The 19812-nt window shown below is 38.7% G+C and overlaps 1 protein-coding gene across 12 annotated transcripts in view; it reads left to right on the forward strand.

Moving 5' to 3' along the window:
* The window catches only part of EYA4 (EYA transcriptional coactivator and phosphatase 4), a 153479-nt gene extending 144014 nt beyond the window's left edge, over positions 1 to 9465 (forward strand). For 10 of the 12 annotated variants that reach the window (XM_042889280.1, XM_042889234.1, XM_042889296.1 and 7 more), the window contains 3 exons: positions 919 to 1040; positions 3685 to 3785; positions 5421 to 9465. In XM_042889280.1, coding sequence (XP_042745214.1) covers positions 919 to 1040; positions 3685 to 3785; positions 5421 to 5501 — 304 coding nt within the window. In that variant the 3' untranslated portion in view covers positions 5502 to 9465. Of the gene's footprint in view, positions 1 to 918; positions 1041 to 3544; positions 3646 to 3684; positions 3786 to 5420 lie in introns of all 12 variants that reach the window. The other 2 variants (XM_042889239.1, XM_042889307.1) reach the window with 1 other exon arrangement.
* Positions 9466 to 19812: the final 10347 nt, after the last annotated feature.

The following is a 19812-nucleotide window of genomic DNA, read 5'->3' on the forward strand; positions in this document are numbered from 1 at the left end:
TCAGTTGGGCATTGCAGGATGAATGTGATGAACTGTTGTCACTGGCTCAGGACTGCTAAATAACAGTCATTTATCTTGTCATCAAATAACTGTACAGCTGTAAATTTTTAGAAGATATGCCCGTGAGGCAGCTAAACTTCACTTACATGTTAATGACAAGAAACTGAGATACATTAAGACAGAAATAATAGCCTGCGGTCTGCCTTGGGGCTCACAGAAGGACCGAAAATCACAACTAGTTGCTCTCAGTTCCATGACCAAACACATGTTCCAGCCTGTCAGTGCCTGAAATGTCCTGGCTTTCAGTTTTCTGTTGTGTAACAGCTAAGCTCAGCTTCTCCATTCAAGCTTTCAACCTTTCCATTCAATGCTATCTATTAATGTGATTATGATTGTCTCTCCCTTGTCTCAAAAAAAAAAAAAAAAAAAAAAAAAAAAAATTAAAGAAAAAAATTACTCTTGAAACATGAAGAAAGTGATGTCAGTGTGCAGAAATGTATATTGGCCACTTATTTCCCCTCAAGACAGGAGTAACAAATGATGTTTTTGCTTTCTCCCAACACTTTAATTTGGCTGGTAGCTACTGCCAAGTAATCCCGAGCAGGAAAATGATGCTTTGAAGGCACTGGGATGTCTGTCTTCAGAGGTAGTGATCTTATATGTATGTTTCAGTGGACTCATCTTCAAGGACTTGGTTTTCATAAATCAGCCTGGAATACTTCCTATAAATCATGCCTATATACGTTTCAAAGGATTTTGCCAACAAGTTTACGTACATTTTTCTGGAAGTGATGGTGCTGAGTAGCACTGCTGTGTGAGTGAAAGTGAATGTTGAGAAACCTTGAATATGCTCTCCACAGCTGGTTCACCTCATCAGCATTTGGGTAAATGTTTTAAACCATGTTTCTCTCATTTTAGGAGTAACTGTGTAAATGTGTTGGTAACAACAACCCAGCTTATCCCAGCACTTGCAAAAGTCTTGCTATACAGTTTAGGAGGAGCTTTTCCCATTGAAAATATTTACAGTGCAACTAAAATAGGTAAGAAAATTATTCCTTCATTCATTCTAACTACTCTGCATTATTAATAATTGCTTGCCAGTAATGGATGGATTCAAAACCATGTTCCTAACACGTTTTTAGTTAAAAATCAGACGTTGCACATGTTCAGTTGTATATGTAAATAATAGTATTCCTAATTTAGCTTCTTTTCATATATGCCTAATATGATAAAGGTTCCAGTACTGATTAAAAGCCTCAGAAACTCCTACTTAAAATACAGAGAACATAAAATGTGCAGAGAATAATGAAGAAAAGTGTTTCATTAATTCTAATCCAAATAGAAATTTTGTTAAAATAATCTCTGTTCTGATCTTCAGCTCTATGTAAGGTACACCACAGCTTCCGAAGCTTTTTTGGAATCACAGCATATTACTGAGCATAATGATGACTGGTACCCACAGAAGCTGTGCTGATGGATGCCACAAGGGCACTTCCCTATTCTGCTGCTAACTGGGTACTTTGAAGGGGCTTATGTACAGTTTGGAGAGTCATATATTTTGGAATCACATCCAAATGTAATATAAGAAAAGTTACCAGCCCTATGAGATTGTAGAATCATAGAATCATAGAATGGCCTGGGTTGAAAAAGATCACAATGATCATTGAGTTTCAACCCCCTTGCTGTGGGCAGGGTCACCAACCACCAGACCAGGCTGCCCAGAGCCACATCCAGCCTGGCCTTGAATGCCTCCAGGGATGGGGCATCCACAGCCTCCTTGGGCAACCTGTTCCAGTGTGTCACCACCCTCTGTGTGAAAAACTTCCTCCTAATACCTAACCTAAATCTCCTGTCTTATTTTAAACCATTCCCCCTTGTCCTATCCCTATCCACCCTCGTAAGTAGTCGTCCCTCCTCCTTCAAATATTGGCAGGAAATTGGACATATGACACAGTCTACTACTAGCAGTAATTTTGGCAGATTTCATGATTTGACATTTAGTAATTTAAGAATGTTGACTACAATATCTTGAATAACAAGGACAGCACCACTTTATTAAAAAAATACTACATTTCCTAACTGTTTTTTGCAAGTGAAAAAAAAGTGAGAAAGTGACAAAATTTATATTATAGCAATGTTAGGAAAATTTATTATCTCGGTTATCTGTTAATTAGCTATAGCTCATCCCTTGAGACAGAAATGCCTCAAATCCTTTGAAAAATTCAGGGAACAATGTATCCCAAATACAGTAAGCTTTGGAGAAGTTTCTGGAATTAATGTCATCTGTCATACAGCCTGTATGTTGGCTTCAATTAATGAGATTACACTCAGAACAAAGAAAATCATGCTGACAGCACCTAAGGGGTTGAGGAGTGAAGCTGCATCTCTAGAGGCTCTGTGGAAGGAGTCCTACACCATGATTTCCTTGTAGGAACAGTGGCTGCTGTCTCATCCCTCTTGGGAACACAGCAAACTGTCTTCGGTACAGCACCTACTTTTTGTTTCAGTGACCTCTGCTTTCTGTTGGGCACAGGACTAAAATTGTAGCTGTTGCTTGCACACACTGAAATCAGATCCTGATTGGACAATAATAATACACAGAATAATACACAGAATGCTTTTCATAATTGCAAGCCTTTTTCTATTGGACCATCTGAAGAAAAGCAAGAGAAGAGCACTAAGAATCAGAGATACAGAAATCAGGAGCTTAAGAGAGGAGACTGAAAATCCTGGGGGGGAGGGGAGGAGGGGAGACATCAGGTAAAAAGCTATTACAAAAAGAAAATAATCTTTTTCTACATTAATGGGAGGTATGACAATAAATTGTGGTTAAATTGCAATGGAGCATGCATAGGTTGCATATCAGAGAGATGCTTCCTAAGGGAAAAATTAATTAAATATGGAGATGCCTGTGGAAACAGCAAAATCATTTTATCTGGACAGTTCATGGATCAATAACGCAAGCATTTGCTGTTAAATTGAAGCTGTAGTACAGTGGGAAGATGGGTAGGTGACTTTGCTTGGCTCTTTTAAATCCTATTTATTGTTATTGGCTTAGCCTGCTTGTTTCCACATTCCTCCAGAAGAGCCAAATACTTCGTGGAAGTTCTCCCAGGAACCTGTTGTCTGGTTTTATTTTTGGTATCCATTGTTTTCCGAGCACATTTTCCATTGCTACATGGCTTAATTTGCAGATATACTAGCTCTGAAATTGCTGCAGTCCTTGAAAAATTATTACTACAGGAATAGGGAAACATTTAATTTCAATTTTCCTTTCACTAACCTATTTGTTTTTGCAGCACTGCTAATTCCTTTATTTTAGCAGCTTTCCTGTGACTGTTAAGAAAGGGATTTGATTTGACCCAAATCAGCTTAGTGTCACTAACAGGGTTAATTGTTTCTGAGCAGTTTTAGCTCTAAATCTCAAGGCTGGGAACTATAAAAAATAAGTAGTAGTAGCAATGTCTTAGCTCTGCAGTAAACCTTTGTAGAGCATCACGGTAACTTGCTTGATAGCTTGAACAAGTAGTGCATTGTTTTTCAGGCAAAGAGAGCTGTTTTGAGCGTATAGTGTCCAGATTTGGCACTAACATAACTTATGTTGTGATTGGAGATGGCCGAGATGAGGAGCATGCAGCTAATCAGGTAACTTCACTCTGAACTTTTATCTCATTTATCTTCCAGGAAAAGAAAGTTGCTTTGAACGAATAATGCAAAGGTTTGGCAGAAAAGTAGTATATGTTGTAATTGGGGATGGTGTAGAAGAAGAACAGGCAGCAAAAAAGGTAACCTGTCTCCTGAAATGTTGGTGTGATACATAGCTACTAATGCAAGCCTTTCTGTTTGCATTTCTGTCAGTTTTGTACAGTGGCAGAATGACAAATCATTTCAGTCTACAGACACAAGGCCATAAGAGCATGATGACGTCAGCATTTAAAGTAAAATGAACCATTTGGATTCTAGCATTTGCTTTATTTCAGTTTGGAAAGGAAAAAAAAAAAAAAGCAAAATCATTTAAAAATTGACCAAAAAAACCATCGGGGCAGAAATGTCTGACTAAGATCAAACAAATTATAGATATCATGGGTTTGACATGAAGGTTGAGTGGTCATTCTCCTTAAACGGTGAAACCAGGTAGGTTTGAAAAGAGGTGTTATGGAGAATGTGAAAAGCCATTAAAAGGATTGTGCAGATTTTTTACTTAAATAAAGACAGATCTGTAGTTGGTTAAGCACACAGGATGAACATGCAGATTGATTCAGGAAATAAGCATCTGCAAGCAGAAAAAGAAAACAACATAAAGACTGCGCACCAAATCAGTTTCTAAAAAAAAAAATTGTTTATTTAGAAGTATTGTTTCCTCATCTGATGAATTCAAATCTAAACTTCACCTGATAAATTTTCTATGTTCAGAAGGAGATCAAATTAGTAGAAATTTGAACCATGCTTCACAGTATAGACCCTCAAATGTGCAGAAACAGATTTATTTATTTTTTGCCTCTGCACACCTGCATAAATTGTAAAAATGTCTTTGTGCTAGAAGTAATGAAATTAATTGTCCTCAAAGTATTAAGCTTGTAGAGTGTAGGAGGAATGGAAACATAATGAAAATAACTGAAATGCTTATTCCAAATGGTTCCTTGATATAGGTACTGGTGATGGGTCTTTCATAGATTGTGCTAAACAATGGTGGCTGGATTGTGTACTTTCCAGTTTGGCATGCTTTTTTTTCTAAATATTGGCTACACTGCATGAATAGATAACAGAATTCAGAGAAATGGTTGAATAGAGCATATTACAAATAGATCTGAACAGAACATGAAAGTATGACTTCAATTCTACTCTGATCAATTGCTGAAGGAGAAAAGTGCATTTACCTGCAACTCTCAGAGACGTTGATGCTTTCTGCAACCCATTATCTTCTTTTAAGTACAGAAATGTGTTATTTTCTCCTCAAAAGATATTTATTTTTCTTTTCCTCCCAGAAGGACAAAACTGTAATTCAACTCTGTTTCAAAGTGTGTGTGAAGCCACATTTTATGAAAGTCTTATAACTTTTCAAATGAGCTTTCAGTCTCTTTCAAAGTATAACAAGTGGAACAGAAGCAGATTTCCTGTTAATGCTCCTTTGTATGGGTTTCCGTGATAACAAGAAAGCAAATAGCCCTCACTAAATAATGGGCTCTTTATAAAGACACTATTAAGAAAGGCTGCCTAATTTTTTTTTACCTTCAGGTGAACTGTTGAGCTCAGATCTATTTTGGCCTGATTTTTGTCAGTACCTTACTAGCAAAAATCATTCCAGAAACACAGTGGTGTAAACTCCATGGTGGTAACCTGACTAGTCTCATGCATCAGATACTGCCCTCTATCATAGCATTCATTGTTCCTGACCTTTTTCCCCCCTCTGACAAACACAGCACAACATGCCTTTCTGGAGGATATCCAGTCATTCGGACCTCTTGGCTCTCCATCAAGCACTGGAACTAGAGTATTTGTAACTGTGTTCTAAAGTTGGCGATCCTTTTTTATATATATATATTTCAAGTACACTGAATTTTTATGTGTGATTCAATGCCTCTGGCTTTACACATATGAATTGTCTTAAGAAGGGAAGAAATATTTGGAATTAAAAATTCCAAATTGAAGAATTCAGATTGCTGAATGGAGTTAAAACATTAGCGCTACGTAAGGAAGCTCTATGGTCTTATATATGCAACGTTTTTAAATGGATTAAAACTGTGGAGGTTGCTGGTACACACCGAATGAGCCCTGACAGGAGTGAACAAAGGACTCGAACTGGCAAAGCACCAACATGCGTTTTCCAACCAACAAGGTGTTGTTCAACAACATTCCTCAAAATGGGATATATTCTCAGCACTGAGGTTTGAACCAGACTTTAGCCTACCTAACCCAGAAAATCTGAATTGGAATGCACTCAGACTGTATAATGACAATCCTGTCTAGACCTGTAATTTGTGTAAATTATTGATGAAAATAACTTACTGTGACTTTATTAGCAGCTGATTTTGGAAGTGGATGCAATTTTTCTTTCTTTTTGGGGTCGGGGAGGGAGAGGGTTATATAATATTGTCTCTTTTATAAGTTTGGCAAACAGAATGTGCATAATGATGTGTTGTGCCTTAAGGAGAAGACTGTGTTTGTGTGTTATAATGTAACTTTGGTTAAAAACTATGTAGATAAACAAACAAAAAAAAAGCCTTTGTGATAATTTTTGACATGACCAAATTTGAAATTCAGAGAAATCAAAGAGAGTGACTGCACCAAAGCATTTAAGTTTTTGTTGCAGTAAGAAAAAAGAATAATAAAGGAAAGTTTGTGTTTTTATTTGGATCCTCAATAATTCCACTGACTGAGGAAAGTTGAGAGTATGTTGGGAGGTTGATAGTGGGGACCGCTACCATGAAAGCTAAAAAAGAAGAGTTTAACACCTTCAACATCATTTCTTGATTCTCTGATGAGATAACTAGGAGCCATTTTCATGAATTACTTAGTCCACTGAAAGCCATGCAATGAGTGTATTTGCTGTATTTCAAGGAACAAACTCGCAGCCAACTGATGAAGTATCTGGAGTGCACTAATGGCATTACTGGAAGGTGAAAATATTAAATTAAGCACAGATGGAGGATAAAACACAGGTTCTTTAGAAAGAAAAGAATTCTAAAGAATGTCTTACTGGTCAAATGCACAAATTATGCTATATTCAGCATATTTAGGCAGCTGGAATTGCTGGCAAGATGGCACTGGCCCACTCAGGAGTACAGTCCATTTTGGTCAATATTTTGGCATATTTTAGTAGCTTTTCCATTTAGTTCCACATACAGATGTCTTCTGTTTTGGGTCAACATGTCTTTCTTCACCTAATTTTGATTACGAAAGATTAATATATAGGAGCAACCCTTAAGGGTCTTTGCATTCAGATATTTCAACAGCATGCCAGGCATCTGAAGAGAGGATTAGGAGGAGATTTTGATGAAGAAATACTGAGAAATATGTTAACTTTAGTCATATATATTAATAATTTTGGTCCACATGGTGATAATTACCTTGCAAGTACTGAACAAGCTGTCTTTCAGCTCTGGAAAATGAGCAAGGTCCGTTTTCAACAGAAGAGCCCCAGCACTCCACATGAACACTCTACAGCAACTGCAGTGGTTCATCTTTCATTGCAGAAGATGGAAACTGCTTTTTTGATTTTTATTACTCTATGTGGAGATACCTGAGGTTGCCTGTGCTCTGACTCTGTGAAGAAGTGTGAACAAGAGATGTTAAATGTAAACTCCAATGATGCTTACAGAAGTACAGCTATCAGCACTGAGCTGAATTTCTTCCACCCCTGTTTTGAAGCCAGTGTATGCTTAGTTACCAGGTAGTAAGCAGATTTCATCTTTGTTGATGTATTACATGGAAGTTATTTGGTAGGTGAAAGCTTGGAGCTACTAAAAAATCAAGACAAAACTCTTTTGTAACTTCATGAAAATGGAATTTGTTTGCTGCTTTGGAATTGGATATACAAGTCATCATAAAAGAAAAATAATTTTTTGTTATCATTGGAAAGTGTGAAGCCATGAGAATAACCACACATGAAATCACTATACACCAGTTACGTGGGTGATAGATATGTGTATTCAACAAATAAAAATGATACATACCTTGTTTATATTTACAGAACTTGCCTAGTCACATTTGCTTAGAAGTACATTTTCATAAGACCTGTGGTGCCAGTTTTTCATAGTCTTCAAGTGGGAAAAAAATGTTTCTACTGGAACAGGAAAAAAGGTTGAACAAAGCCCTTCTCAAGTTCCAGCACCATAACATTGCATGAGAATGTCAGTATAAAAGTTTTTATTTAAAAAAAAAAAAAAAATTGGTATGATGAAATAGCTTTTTTCAATTCTTTTTTTTTTCCTTCTTTCTCTCTCTCTTTTTTTTTTAACAAGTGATAGCATTATCTAAATGCATGAAGCTATTTTATTTCTCTTTTTTTCTTTAGTTTTTCAGTGTTCTTTACCAAATCAGATGTTAGAACAAACAATAGCCCAGCAACAATCATCAGTTCTTAAAAAAGTTTGTAGGGGAGTTGTTCTTACCTCTCTGGCAAAACTGACTCAATTATTATACTGGACGTTCAGAGAGGAGGTGAAGGCAAAATGAGGGAAGTTTTGCAGAACACAGTAAAGTTCTGATTTTGACTTGAATTCTGTGTCCCAAGTCAGTGAAAGTTAATTATAAAAATAATCCACAAAAAATGCACCAAAAAAAAAAAAAAAACCCCACAAAGATTTATCTCAAAAAACTTTCACAATCCTAAAACTCTAAAGTAAAATTGCAGAGCACAAATACTGTCTTGATAAGCAAAAGAAATTGTTATATATCCTTGAACAGGGTTGTGTTGCGCATGCCTGTTTCGTAGAAACAAAGGACATGGATAAATTTTCCTGCATGAACAACAGAGAGGAGAAAATGACCAAGGCAGAGATGTAGTCAAGACAGACTGTTCCAGATGGGATTAAGCTGACGGCTGGTCATTTTGACATTGAGTGCATTTTAATTCAACAACGTATTAATCAGAAACTGCCTTCCCTTCAGCCTCACCTGAATAATCAAGATTGAGCACAGTTCATGTTTGCAAGTATTCTGTGCAAATGACGTGTAGAATACAATGCATTTTGCTGATACTCTAAGCGTTTTCAGTCAGTTCAGAACTTGAAAGTTCATTAGGCATTTGAATACTCAGCTTGCAGAATACAAACATAGTGTGATTGCAGTCACAAATTAGTAACTTAAATAGATATAACTCCATGCAGTTCAGCCTATCAGTGAAAAAGGAAGCAAAAGCTAAAAATGATAATTGTTTTTAGATGCCTATGGAGATAGCACACAAAGGCATAGGTGGCAGCTAGCTCCCAATTAACGATTTCATTAAAAGCCAGCGTGAGCAGAAGTGTTTGCATCCACAGTAGATGCAGAGTATGTTCCAGTGTAAGCACTGACAAGAGAGATGAAGCCAAATCAAAATCCTGTATACAGGCACACTTCATCTCAGAGCAGATGAAATCCTGCAGCCAACTGAACTGCAGAGTTTGTGGTGAATGTGGACTTGGCCCACAATAGGAAACCTGAATTTTAGCTGTGAGTTTGTGTCCAGATCCGGGATTTTGGTTCAAAAGTCATCTCTACTTTACAGGAGTGATACCAAGCATGTGCTTGAAATGAATATGGTATTTAGTATCTTTGAAGAGGAGCTGAAGTGACATGAGCCAAATCCCAGCAATAGCAGCAATTTTGAGATAAAATTGAAGCCAAGGTTGTCTGTTCTGTATTAGCAGATTATAGTTTATTGGGGCCTACATAATTTAAGAAAATGTAAATTAAAATTAAAAGCTTGTAAAATTATGTACATCTTTACTATTTCTCAATAAATACACTTGGAAATGTCATTTTCTGCACTATAACATTTTGTAAGATGTTTGGTTTGTGGTTGAAACCCTCAGTAAAGAATATCTCTTATGGGAACCAAGCATGACCTTGGATTCCTCTTAAGTATGTCTGTGCTGTCCCAGTGATCCACATCAAGCAACTCTGTGCCCTTGCAGTATGGTAGTAACTAGCTCATCTCTGCTGTTTGCAAGGTGCAGCCCTGCAGGAAACCTCCTTTGTCCTGCACTCAGGATTCCTTACAACGGACAGCAGAAGTCTTGCTCCCGATTGCAGTTGGAGAGAAAACTTTTTTGTTACAATGGCCTGGGGACACAGTTGATCTAGACATATAATGCATGAATTTAAGTTCTCTTACAATTCACTAACTAATGTTATGCTAATATTTTTCTTATTCTCCAAAACAGAAAAGTTGTTCAGTAGACAGACTGGAGTGCTCCAGTGAAGCTGAGCCTTGAGAAAATCTGCATGCTGTCTTTGGGAGTGGTGCTTCATGGTGGGGGCAGTTCTTGTTTTGAAAGTAGCAGTCCCTTTGCTGTCTGCTTTAAAAAAAAAAAAAAAATCATTTCAAAAGGCAGGGCTACAAGCTGATCAAGCACACATGATGTGCCATTACAGTCTTGGAAACAACACTGCAAGTGGCAGAGCCTTGGGCCTTGGTACCCCAGCACTTCAACCAAAAAAAGCAGATTTTCTTTTTTTTTTTTTTTTTTTGGTTGAGAAGAAAAAAAGCACAAGAAAATTTCACATTTATTTATTTGTGTTGGACAAGCGAAAAAAAAACACCACAAAAACATTTGTCACACAAAATACCATTTCTCAGCCTTGCCAGATGAACTAGTCCTCAAATATCTATCTGAATGTTGATTGTTAGAAATTAAAATATGCTCTCCAATAAAGATGAAGCATGAGAGCACAGGAAAACGAAGGATGTAGATTTAAACAAACCAGATCATATCAATAAATCAGGTTGAGAACAGATTACTAGACTTGATTAATTAATTAGACTTGATTTTTCTGCTGTGTTCTCAGTTGCTAGGAAAATGAAGAGCAGCAGAAAAGCAGCAAATGGAAAGTGATTTGTGTTTCCTGGGCTACTATATCATCTTCTGTGCTCTTCTCCAGGAAGCACATACTTTTTCAACTAATAAATAAATAAATTGGAAAAAAAAAAAAAAAAAAAAAAAACAAAAACAAAAACACAGCCCTACCAACAAGAACTGTTTGGAAAATATTAGAAATTTGTGACTCAGTGAAACCAAATTATGTGTACGCATATGTGCCAATGAATGAAACATTTATAGTTCTGTTTAGAGAAAAAGTAAATCAGGAGCCCACCATATCAGCCAGAAAAAAAGTCTGAGCCATTGTAGGAATCTGTTGATTATGGCTCCTATCTGGGATATCAATTCTCTGATGCCTTTCCATCTAGTATGTTTTCATCTTGTTTGTGTGTCCTCTGAACAGCCTATTTGCTATCTTCACAGGAGTGCATCAGCTTCAAATGCATCTTTCTCACACGTAAATCTTTTAGTGTGCTTTGGTTTTATGGCACAAGCTATGACTGGAGCATGGCATACACTTCTTCAGCCTATGCAAAGGAGTATTTACCAGAAGCCCTTTATGACAATCTGTGCTTCGCAGTCACTCATGCTTAAAGCAAAACATAATTTTTTATTTATTTTTTTAAGTGGTGGGGGGAGAGAAGGTTGAAAAAGTGGGAAAAGAATAAAGCCAAGTGCAGAGGGAGGCTGCTCAGCTCAAACAGCTTATGCATGCTGATTCATGAAATGCAATCTTGTTCTCAGCAGTCACCGCAAGCCACTTACACATGGCAGCTGAGGGAGGTAAAGTAATTAGCAAGGTCTGTCGTCTCCTATTACTCACTGGGAGCTGAAATCACAAGCCCTCAATAGTCTTGATGAGCAATAAGTTCGTGCTCAACATTCATCTGGCTGGTGGGCAACGTAGAGCCAGTGTAACTACCTGGCCCCTGAGGCTGGTTGAGAGTGGGGGCAGACAACCTTACTCAGATCCTTCCTTGAGATGGGAACCTACCCTGCACACTCAGTCCTTCAACTTGCCTGCCATAGCCTCACTTGCTTCCACCCTCGTGGCAATGACCACATAAGCATCTGAGCACCTGAGGAGTAAGGAGTGCAATTCCCATTTGCTCTACTGAGCTGTTTTTACATCCTCCTTAAACATAGTTGGTTCTAGTGGTGCTCTAGCAGGGAGAACTGATATATGGGGGGTGGGTAGGAGAGGGGGAGAAGGGAAGAAAATAACAATTTAAGTCCTTAAGAAGTCAAGAACTTCTCAGCCCAAGGGGTAGCCCTAAAAAACCAAGCAGTTGCTAGTGTTTTAATTTTTTCACTTTGCCTAAATGCTCAGAGTTTTCTTCTCTAGTCAAACAGCAGTACCCTAAAAGTAGTGTATTTGTAATGGAAAGGCTGACTCAAACTTTAGTCTAACAACCAGAAAAACACTACTGTAAATGAAACAACAGATCAGTGTTCTGACAGTAATGAGGCACTTGCTTAGACATTTACCTGTCCTTTTTCAAGGCAACAATTTTATGATTGAAAAGTCTTATTTTTAAACTTCATGTCCGGGAAGAAATAAAATCCTGGCCACATCAACTTGTTTAGCAGATGGTAATACTGTGCATAATTAATGCATTAATTTTCATTCTTAATAACTAGCAAATGCAGCTTATTTGGATTTCCTCCTGAAAGCAGAATTTATTAGCTACAAAACAAAAAGCCTGTGCCAACTCTTTCAAGGAGATTATATCCTGTATTTCCCTCACTTTCTATTTTCCACCAGTGTCACCTGGGTGGCTCTTACCCTGTCTGCAGAAAACTTTGGGACACATGGCAGTTTTCTCCCGTCCCTTTTACGCTTCCGTATGTTTTCACAATAAAGATTTCTTTCCTTTACCTCTGTGTAAAACATGGAAAGGCTGTCACTTGTTTGCTGAAAATGCCTTTAAATTCATCAGCTCTCCTAGACCTAATAAGGTGACATGTTTACAGTGTTAAAGGAAATCAGGTGTTTTAATGTTATATGAAAAAAAACAACCATATTTATGTAGTGTTATAGTAATACTGGTTGCCTGGTGTTTCTCAGTCTATTCATCACACAGCAATCTCCCCACGAGATGCTATGGAGTCTGCATGTTGGAATGCTGTGCAATAATAAACTTGAATTCACCATAAATAACCACAGCAGTGGGATGTGTGTAAGGAAACAGATATCCTCCAGGCACGTGGCAGCATGGAGCCCTTTGAAGGGCAGAAGATTGTCCTATCCTACACAGGAACCTCCTGTTTTATAATGTTTTTTTTTTCATGACACAGCAGTATCTCAACAGAGGCGGGATGACACAGATTAATTCTGCATACAGTTTTCAAATCTACTGTGATGAAGTCCTCTGTGAGCCATTTCTCTCATAAGAAAAAATTCAAAACATGCCTCCAATTCAATGCCCTGAAGCAGGGTCTAAGGTAGGATTCACTTGGTATCAGCCTGGAAAAGTGAGGCTGGAGTGTGTGTGTGCATGTGTCCATGTGCGCACAGAAGCATCCACAGCACACGCAGAGGGCAGAGGGCAGAGGGCATGCACCTGGATGGGTTTTGCAATCACCTAACCTAGCCTCTAAATTTAGTCATTAGATTCACAACCCCAGGTGAAAAGTCAGGGGGATTCAGTCATTTCCATTATGCTGGATAAAAAGCTTTTGCAAGCCACGCCTGAGAACAGTGGAAACCACACGGGAAGTAGTTCTGTGTAATTCACTGCAGGTTTGGACACTGACTTCTCTAGAGTTTGTGTCTAAATACTCTGGGTGGTGGTGCACATCCCAGGCTATCATTTACAAGTGGTTTTCCAAGCCAGCTCCTACCTCATTGCAGCTGGGCTGAACATCCTTCAATCTGAATGTGGCTTAGCAAGACAAATATTTCATTTACCTCCTACATGTTTCTTGTTCCCGCACCACCACCCATCACTCATACCATATTCACAGAGGACTGCACAGATGTGTTAATGGCATGGGCCTTCTCCTGGGTCCCAGCATAATTCAAAACATCTTGAGGAAAAGAGTAGTCAGAGTAGGAAGGTAGAATCTCAGTGATTGTTATTTAATTACCAGAAGTTTTCTTTTCTTTCCCTTTGCATTAAAACCCTTAAATGGAAATCTTCCAATCTCCCAAAAAGTTGAATTCTTTCATGGGATTCATACCCTGAAAGATGTGGTGCTGAGCAAGCCCAGGGAAAGGGCTTTTCAGGACAGCTCCAGCTTTTTGTTTCCCTGCTCAGTGGAATGGTGCTGTTACTTTGCTCTAACACAAAGGTAGCTAAGGTAATAAGTGATTTACGAGGGCACAGCATGGCAGGAATCACACATCCTGGACCACCCATATCTGCTGCTAAACCAAATGCCTGTTCTTTGCTGTTCAAGTCTCCACGGGGCTTCTTATATCCTCATTGAACTTTTCTATCCTGCTCCATGTAAAAATGAAGTAGGTCTATAATGTGCTGTTTGTAAGAGGAGTCACTGAAGAGGATGTTCATGATTTTCCATCCAGAAATACATCTACCTTCACAGGTGGTTGTAGAAAATGCAGCTTAATTGGCAGCCAACTCTTGTCAATCCTACTGCTGGGTAGCTTTGTACTCCATGGTTTTACGTTAGAGCAGAAAACATCTGAAGAACATGTAGTTCCTTACTTCCTTCCACTAGGCTGTCTTTGCGGAAGGTTAATATCAACTGTCCATATAACACCAATGGTAATCTGGAGCTTAGCAAGTTTTTTTTGCACCTGTAGATGCAAACATTCAAGTATGCAAACCTACAGACACTTGACACTCAAACTGACAGCCAAGATTAATAAAGGAAGCTCATCTCCGCAGTGAAGACTGCAATAAGGATCTCTGCAGTGACAAAAAGCAGTGATTTCATACAGTAACACCACAGAATAAAACATCTGGCTATAGAAAGCAGTCTTTGAATGCTGTGACAACAGATCTTTTAAATGCTTTTCAGTGGATGATGTGTGTAAAGAATTGGATAATGTTGTTTCACACGTTTCTGAACTAAAAGACGGTGAACCTCTTTCTCTGGTAACCACTGATTTCAATAGGGAAATGTATAACATGAAAAAAATTGTCACGATAAATCATTCCATAATACTCCTGTCCTTATAACTGGAAGCCATTTTTGCGTTTAAATTTTCCTTCTTGACTCTCACAATAGTAAATTGATGGTCGGTTTCCATGACACTTTTATGTGAGGACACAACACTTTCAGAACTTTTATAATTGTGGATTTCAGGATAGAAATCTGGGGGATAGGATCTCTGGCTGATCATACACCTCTGCCTTCACAGCAGATCACTGCTATGTAACATTAGTACCTAGTTTGGAAAAGTCATGTTCCGTCATGTATTTTTTTGCTACTTTAGGACAATAAGATAAAGAAAAAGAAGACTGCCTTGTTTTCTGCAGATATGAGCGGGTAGCTGGAGAACCATAAGCAGCCCCAAGCTCGTAGCTGTGGGAATGTCCACCATAAGCTGTGCCCCATCTCGAAAAGTTTTCTTCTGGTATTTCAGTGGCTACTGGTTTAAGAGAGAAGGCTGTCAAACTGTATGAATAACTACCTGCACTTGTGGGATTGATGATATTTTTGCCATCTAAAAATCCAGTCTTTTCTGAAGCCAGTCATACACTTTCCTTCAAAACTTCACTTGGCAGTCAAATTTACAGGTCAACTATAACTGAAAATGTGTCTCTTTCTATTATGAATTTATTATCTCAGTTTTATTTGCTATTGCTTGTACAATATAATAGGCATAGAAGAAATGTGGAATACAGGGAAAATGGAATAATATTCTTTTCAACTTCTGTCAAGTGGGCATGGCATGTAAGAAAAAAGTTATTAGTATTTGATAATACCACTGCATTTTTTTCTGGTATCTTCTTCCTATTTGCACCTTTCAAGAGGTTAATTACTTTTTATACTCTGTAGTGCCCAGCTTTACATTCAGCAAAGATGTCAAGGATAGCTGAAATAATGTTTAGATAGATCTCTTTTCCATCATTTGCTGATGAAGCATCTTTGTTCTTATATACTTTTATTTCGTTTCCAGTCTCTGACATATCCTCTATTTTATTTTTTACATTTTTGCAAAAAATTATCTTCTTTCTACTTAATTTTATTTAAGCACTTGGACTATTTCATGTACATTCTTTTCCTTTTACAAACAATTATAACAATTCATTTTTGTTCATGTTTGTGCTAGGTGCTTTCTGTCAGTAGAGAACACTGGATCGAAAGATTTAGAAATTCAGCTGCACGACTCTGGCTCTTACAGTCTATTTTTGAGGAATGCCTAGGGAATAAACTTTTTGCAATGTCTGAGCAAGTTTGGAGGTTAAGGAAATAAAAATACATTGTGACACAGAATTAGCCCACCTTGGGATGAGTTGAATCCCTAGGAGGTGGCAATAATGTCATGGAGATCTTTTGAAGAGAAGATTATGCTTCATGGCCCATTTACTCAGGTGTAGTGAGGGTCTGAGAGATTTACTCAAGAAAAATTTCTGGAATTGTTATCTCTGAAGCTGATGATCATCCAATAAACTGAGATCACACGTGTAACATTACAGAAGTGTCAGTTCCATAGCATACTATCTGTAGTTTAGTTTTTTCAGAGTTGTGTAAGCAATCTTGTGATTTGTTTCAGAGATGAGAGGATACATGTGCACTGTAACATTTGGCCTTGGCTGGAAGATGATGGCTTTGGTGATGGTACACAATCCAAGAAGTACATTTGTTGTTACAGTATGCCTCTTGGCCAGGCAACACTTCTGAAAGCCAAATTTATGTCTCAGACAAAAAGCATAATTTATCAGCAAAATGGACCAGACTTACTGTTGCCTATAGAAGTAAAAGAAAGAGTCTTCAGAGATGACAGGATTGTTTTCCAAAGAGTTTGCTCTGCAGTGTGGGGCTTTTCCAGTTCTCAACGTGTTAGAACAAACAGAGATAAATGAGTAGATTGGGATCTCTGTAACTTTATCACTCCATGCTTAACAAGACAACAGCTTGGCCATAGAGACATTCCCAAGAGACATTCCATAAGACCTCTGGAGCCATGACTAGATTTTCAAAGAAGCCAGGAAAAAATACAGCATTTTCATTGAGTGAATTTCCTTTTTACTGAGGTCATAGCATATTGAGAGAGGTTAATTTGGATATCTGCAAAATGTTCCTGGCCTCTCCCTCACTTAAAAAAGAAACAGCATTCCCATACTCTTCTTTGTAGAGAGGCTTAACAGAAAAACATGTTGCCAGAAATCTTTAGCAGGAGAAGGCCCTGTCTTCTTTTGTATGTCTGTTCAGGCAGCACAAGTGTTTTCTATTGGCTCATTCTAGGAGAAACAAGTGGAACAGAGTTGGTGGGCCAATCTCTTATGTATCTGATACCCTTAAATTCCTTGGACCTCAGCCATTTAAATAGTACGCTTAGTCATAGCATTATTCACAATAGTTGTTGGTTTCCAAAAGAGTCTGCCAGTGCTATTACATCTTTCAACATACTTCAGCTCAATTGATGGAGAGCATCTGTTGCCCTGAGATGTGAGGCTTGATATATTCATTTTTTTCCCCCAAAATTGGGATACTACAGAATGCCTCTCCTCCAAAGAGTGGAGACTAGCTATAGTCTCACTACGTTCTTTGTTCTAACTTCTTGAAGTCTTTCCTTGTACACAGTATCTTGGTGCGAAGTGATGTGGGCTGCAGTGTTGCAGTAGCAAATCTACTTTAATCTGGGAACTAACTGAAACTTGCAGGCAATAGTAGAAATATTATTGTTCTGAAACAAAATAATTTTTTGTTCTTAGCGCCTAACAAACTTTTCAGCAATTCTCAGTTGGATTTTGTAAAACACTTCACACTTCACATTTCAATTCCACGTCCAAGACAAAAATAAATAAGTAAAAAGTTACCATAAATGTCTGGAAATGGTGACTAATGTACTATTCGCTTTCTGGGAGGACTAGTACAGTCTCAGATAGAAACATATTAGAAAATGCCAATACTCTTTTTCAAAGGTGATTTGAACTACTATGGAAATGTCTTGAAAAGTCTGGGAAGGGAAAAGGGACTGAAAAGAAAGATAAATCCAGAGATAAATTCTCTGCTGTTGGAAGAAATTTTCAGGTAGAAAGCAAGCCACTTATTAAAATATTTCATTTGTTAAACAAAGTAACAAAACCCCCAACATTTTAGGTTAAGACTGTTTTTTATTTCTAGTTCTTTTACTAAAAACTGAGACACTGCCCAAAGTGGCCTTCAGATTTGGAGGTGTAACAAGGCTGAAGCGAGTGACTGCATGATGAAAGTGTGCAAGAACAAGACAAAGCTTCCTCCATCTTCTCTTCCTCCTCATTCTCCACTGCTTCCTGGGCTGAGGATTCTCCTGCTGCCATCCTGGTAGTCCACAGGGCTTTTGAGTTGCAAGGAAAGAGACGTGATGTGAGAGCAACTCAGAGATGTGAGAAGCTGAGAAAGAAGGGGGTGTAAAGCATGGCTCCTTCTCAGTGCCAGATTGGGCCAAGCACACAAAAAGCTCTGTAAGTGAAACTGGGCTGAGAGAAGCACAATACTGAGCTGGGTTGGAGCCAGGGCTATTATTTCTCCTGCCAGCCTCTGAAAGCAGAGACAAACAGGTGTCACATTGTTGTGGTTTAACCTGGAAGGCTGCTCAGCATCACCCAGATGCTCACTGATTCTCCCCACATGTGAAGGGAAAAATTTCCTTACTGAAGGGTTGTTAGTCACAGGAATAGGCTCCCCAGGGAGGTGGTTGAGTCACAATCCCTGGAAGTGTTTAAAAATCGCTTGGATGTGGTGCTCAGGGACATGATTTAGAAGAGGGTTGTTAGAGTAGTATGGTTAGGTTGTGGTTGGACTCGATGATCTTTAAGGTCTTTTCCAACCTGAGCAGTTCTATGATTCTAAGGGGGAGAAAACAAGGAAAGTGAAAGTGTGAGAAATCATGGGTTGAGAAAAAGACAGGTTACCAGGTAAAGCAAAGCTGCGCATGCAAGCGAAACACAAGAAGGAATTAATTCACTGCTTCCCATCAGCAGACTGATGTTCAGCCATATCCAGGAAAGCAGTTTCTTGGGAAGACAAATATCACCATTCTTTCTGAACATCCCTCCTCCCTCCTTCTTTAACCTAGCTTTTATTGCTAAGCATGATGTCATATGAGAAAATCCTTTCATTGGGTTGGGGTCAGATATCCTGGCTTTTATCTCCTCCCAACTTCTTTTGCAGTCCCAGCTCTTTGCTGGCATGGCAGTACAAGGAGCAGAGACGTCCTTGGCTCTGTGTAAGCACCTCTCTGCAACAACTAAGCCATTGGTGTGCTAGCACCACTATTTTAATAAAGAATCCATAACACAGCATCATGCAAGTTTCTACAAAGAAAATTAACTCTATTCCAGCCAAAGCCATGACAGAGATGAACATTTACTGGATTGTTCTTGTCCTGAGTGTTGAAACCCATGAATACTTACAGTACGCTCTGTCCAGATTTCCCCTTTTCTCATACAGGCAGATCTCAGGAGGTAGTGCTGCAATTGCTGAAACTGTGATTCTAAACACCTGAACTCCAGAAATGTTTGGATGGAAATTCACATCTTAAACTTATATCTGTTTGTGGGCACTATTCACAAGCTGTTGAATTTTGTCTGCCCAAGCAGTATTGCTCGTGGTCTGACTATACTTTGAATCCAACAGCCGTCGATACATCGGGAGACCGGTGTCACATATGCAGACCTCAGGACTGATTTCAGCACGGGTTTGGATGTGTGGAGGTTCTGATCCAGGTGTCTGGTGAGTGTAAGAAGCCAGGAGCTGAGGATTCCTGTGATGAGTGCATTTCATGGCAGAAAAACCTGGGGGGGAAAAAAACAAAGCAACAACTTGTGGCTGTAGCTTTTGCAGCCACTGAGGAGTTTGCTCTGGCTGTTGGCCTCGGAGTGTGGGACCCCACCACCTCCTGATTCTGACCACACACTTGGACTACTTCCCTGATGGAGGATGGCATTTAAAGGAGACAATAGCATCATTTTCTCCTCCATAGCTACCCTAATATGTGCTGGAAACCAGCAGAAATTCATGCACCTTTCCGTTTAGCTGCAAAGGTTACCACTGTCAAGCAGCAAACGACAGCTTGTAAATATTCCCACTTTTCAAGAAGCAAATAAGAAAGTCTGCGCGCTCCCATGCGCTCAGCGCTGCGCCGTGCAGCCCGGTGCCGGCCCTCAGG

Source organism: Lagopus leucura, unplaced genomic scaffold (genome assembly GCF_019238085.1).
Source record: "Lagopus leucura isolate 7727_CA_CO unplaced genomic scaffold, USGS_WTPT01 Super-Scaffold_73, whole genome shotgun sequence".
In the NCBI taxonomy this organism is placed as follows: domain Eukaryota; kingdom Metazoa; phylum Chordata; class Aves; order Galliformes; family Phasianidae; genus Lagopus; species Lagopus leucura.